The sequence below is a fragment of the Sinocyclocheilus rhinocerous genome, unplaced genomic scaffold, assembly GCF_001515625.1.
Source record: "Sinocyclocheilus rhinocerous isolate Xijiao unplaced genomic scaffold, SAMN03320098_v1.1 scaffold1045, whole genome shotgun sequence".
Lineage (NCBI taxonomy): Eukaryota > Metazoa > Chordata > Actinopteri > Cypriniformes > Cyprinidae > Sinocyclocheilus > Sinocyclocheilus rhinocerous.
The window spans coordinates 617602-620184 of NW_015645361.1; the positions used below are offsets into that span (position 1 = coordinate 617602).

The following is a 2583-nucleotide window of genomic DNA, read 5'->3' on the forward strand; positions in this document are numbered from 1 at the left end:
GTTCTGTGTGAACGGCTTGGTTTCAGTTTTGACGTAAACAACATCTTCTCCACACTGATGCTCTCGTTTTCCGCAATATATTGAATGAACAACGCAGCAGCGCCGCATCTAGTGGGTTCAACTGGATAGACTAACAAAAGCATTAAAATGCAATGACACTTACATTGTTGTCGCATTTCGTGCGCCACTGATAAGGCTGGCCGATGGCTGATGCAGACCTAAAATAATGTTTTTTTTTTTTTTATTCGACGAATATTCGAAATTCGAATTTTTTTTTACAGCACTAATGGGGGGAATATGTAGGGCATAAGGCTGGAATATAAGGTTATAGGTTGATAAAAACTATCGTCATATCATATACACACACAAACTTTTAAGGTCTTCATGGCAGCCTGTCAAAATAAAAGTTACATTTAACTTGAAATTGTGACATATACAGTGGGTACGGAAAGTATTCAGACCCCCTTAAATTTTTCACTCTTTGTTATATTGCAGCCATTTGCTAAAATCATTTAAGTTAATTTTTTTCCCTCATTAATGTACACACAGCAAAAATTTAAGGGGGTCTAAATACTTTCCGTACCCACTGTATATCACTATTGCAGATTACAATGTACTTTTCATAGTAATCAATGTTTTTAAGGAATATTTTTCTTCCATGTTTTAATTTTAACAACAAACCTCTGTTTTGCATCACTTTGTTTGCCAAAAATTAAAGGAATTGTTACATTTTCATTTTATGACATTTTAAAAGATTAATTAATTTGTTGATATTTTATGCCTTAATTTGAATACCACCATTTTTGAGAATAAATTTGTATTAAAGTGCCCCTATTATGCTATTTCCAATATTGCCTTTCATGCAGTGTGTAATGTAGCGGTCTGTGAATGTAAACGATCTGCAAAGTTGTAAACGATAAATAAAGTTATTGTTATCTGATTGGGACATCTGACCAATCAGAGCAGAGTAGGCTCACGGAAAGGCGGGGTTTAGAGATACTGAATCTTAGAACCGCTCCGAACGAATCGTTGGGAAATGAGGTGATATCAAATGCATATTTTGAGAAAATGAAAGCGTTTTTTGAACTTGCATGCATGTAGGCCTATTGTAGGAGACTCCAAAACAATATTAGGAACCTTAAAAATGGCATAATAGGGGCACTTTAATTATTAAATCCAGAAACATTACAAAAGACAACATAGAATTTTTGAAAAAAATAAAACTTCAAAGGGACATATTATTGTTTCTTTCTTTTTTCTTTTATAAATTATTAAATTATTTTATGAATTAAACTAATTAGACATGCTTTTTGATTATTAACATTTAATTAAACCATTAACCCATTATATATATAAAAAAATAAATTAAATGGAAAACAGAATTTGGGAAAAAAATAAAAGTTTTAATAGGGCTTTAAAAATTTAATTTTTGTTATACTTTCAATAAATTGCTGTTAAATTGTATGTCATGATTTCAATCACTTAAAAATGTTTTTTGATTATTAACATTTAACCATTAAAAAGGAATCCAGAAAATTAAATAAGGAAAAATGGAATTTGGGAAAAAATACTGTACAATGGATTTCATAATGTCTACATTGTGAAGGGAAATTACAAGTAAAAAGGTAACTTCAAAATTCATTTACACAATTCCAGACCCTAGCTCTTCCTCATAAGTAATCCTTGTACTTGTACACAACTTTGTTTGCTGGCAAATTGAGTGTAAAGCCAGCCAATCACACACAAGCATGCTGTTTTGAGAAATGTTTGTGTGCAATATGCATATATAGAAAGCATATGTCATTTTGAAGGTGTAGCAGGTATCTGTAAATATGTACCAGTAGCTCATGTTGTTAAAGTGCTCTGTAAACTGGGTCAGATTTGGACTTTTCTCTTCATTCTGTTCCTTCGCCCAAAGCAGCACCTCAGGAATCTGAAGAAAGAGATGCCAGCGAGAACAGCAGGTATTACTTTTGTACATTTTTACACTCACAAATCTTAAAACTCTTTTTTCCCATTACTATATCAAGTAAAACAGTATGTGTGTGTTACCTCAATCTTGTAAAACAGTTCGGCGTCCAGCAACGTCAGCTGATCGGCGATCTCGTGACTGCGGAAATCATGCAGCGTGCCGGGCCTTTGGAGAAAGAGCCGATTAAACACACAACCCCGCACAGATGAGAACCGTCCCGATGACCCCTGAAACTGGACCTTTACCTGGCAGAGACGCCCCGTGCGGCGAGAGGTTTGAGCATGTGCATGTGTCGCAGGAGCCTCTTCTGTTCCACTTTATCGAGGATGTTCTTTCGCAGGACCCTCGCCAGACTCAGCTCTCCATTACAGACCAGCCGGAAGACCAGATCCATCAACTGCCGCAGGATGTCCTCGGTCAACTCCACCAGACTGACACACAGACAACACCAAGAGGGCAATCAATCACACGTACACTACCGTTCAAACCAGTGTTCATTTTGACAGCAAATTTTGATTTAGTTTTAGTCATAGTCTTTTGACTAAAATGCCATTTAGTTTTAGTCATATGAATTGTTTTTAGTTTTAGTCGTACTTCAGAAATGTGTTCAA

At 35.3% G+C, this 2583-nt stretch overlaps 1 protein-coding gene across 9 annotated transcripts in view; it reads right to left on the minus strand.

Moving 5' to 3' along the window:
* The window catches only part of rapgef1b (Rap guanine nucleotide exchange factor (GEF) 1b), a 46471-nt gene that overhangs the window by 7376 nt on the left and 36512 nt on the right, over nucleotides 1-2583 (minus strand). For all 9 annotated transcript variants that reach the window (XM_016509523.1, XM_016509526.1, XM_016509529.1 and 6 more), the window contains 3 exons: nucleotides 2218-2403; nucleotides 2053-2137; nucleotides 1839-1933 (listed from right to left, as the gene is read on the minus strand). In XM_016509523.1, coding sequence (XP_016365009.1) covers nucleotides 1839-1933; nucleotides 2053-2137; nucleotides 2218-2403 — 366 coding nt within the window. The remainder of the gene's footprint in view (nucleotides 1-1838; nucleotides 1934-2052; nucleotides 2138-2217; nucleotides 2404-2583) is intronic.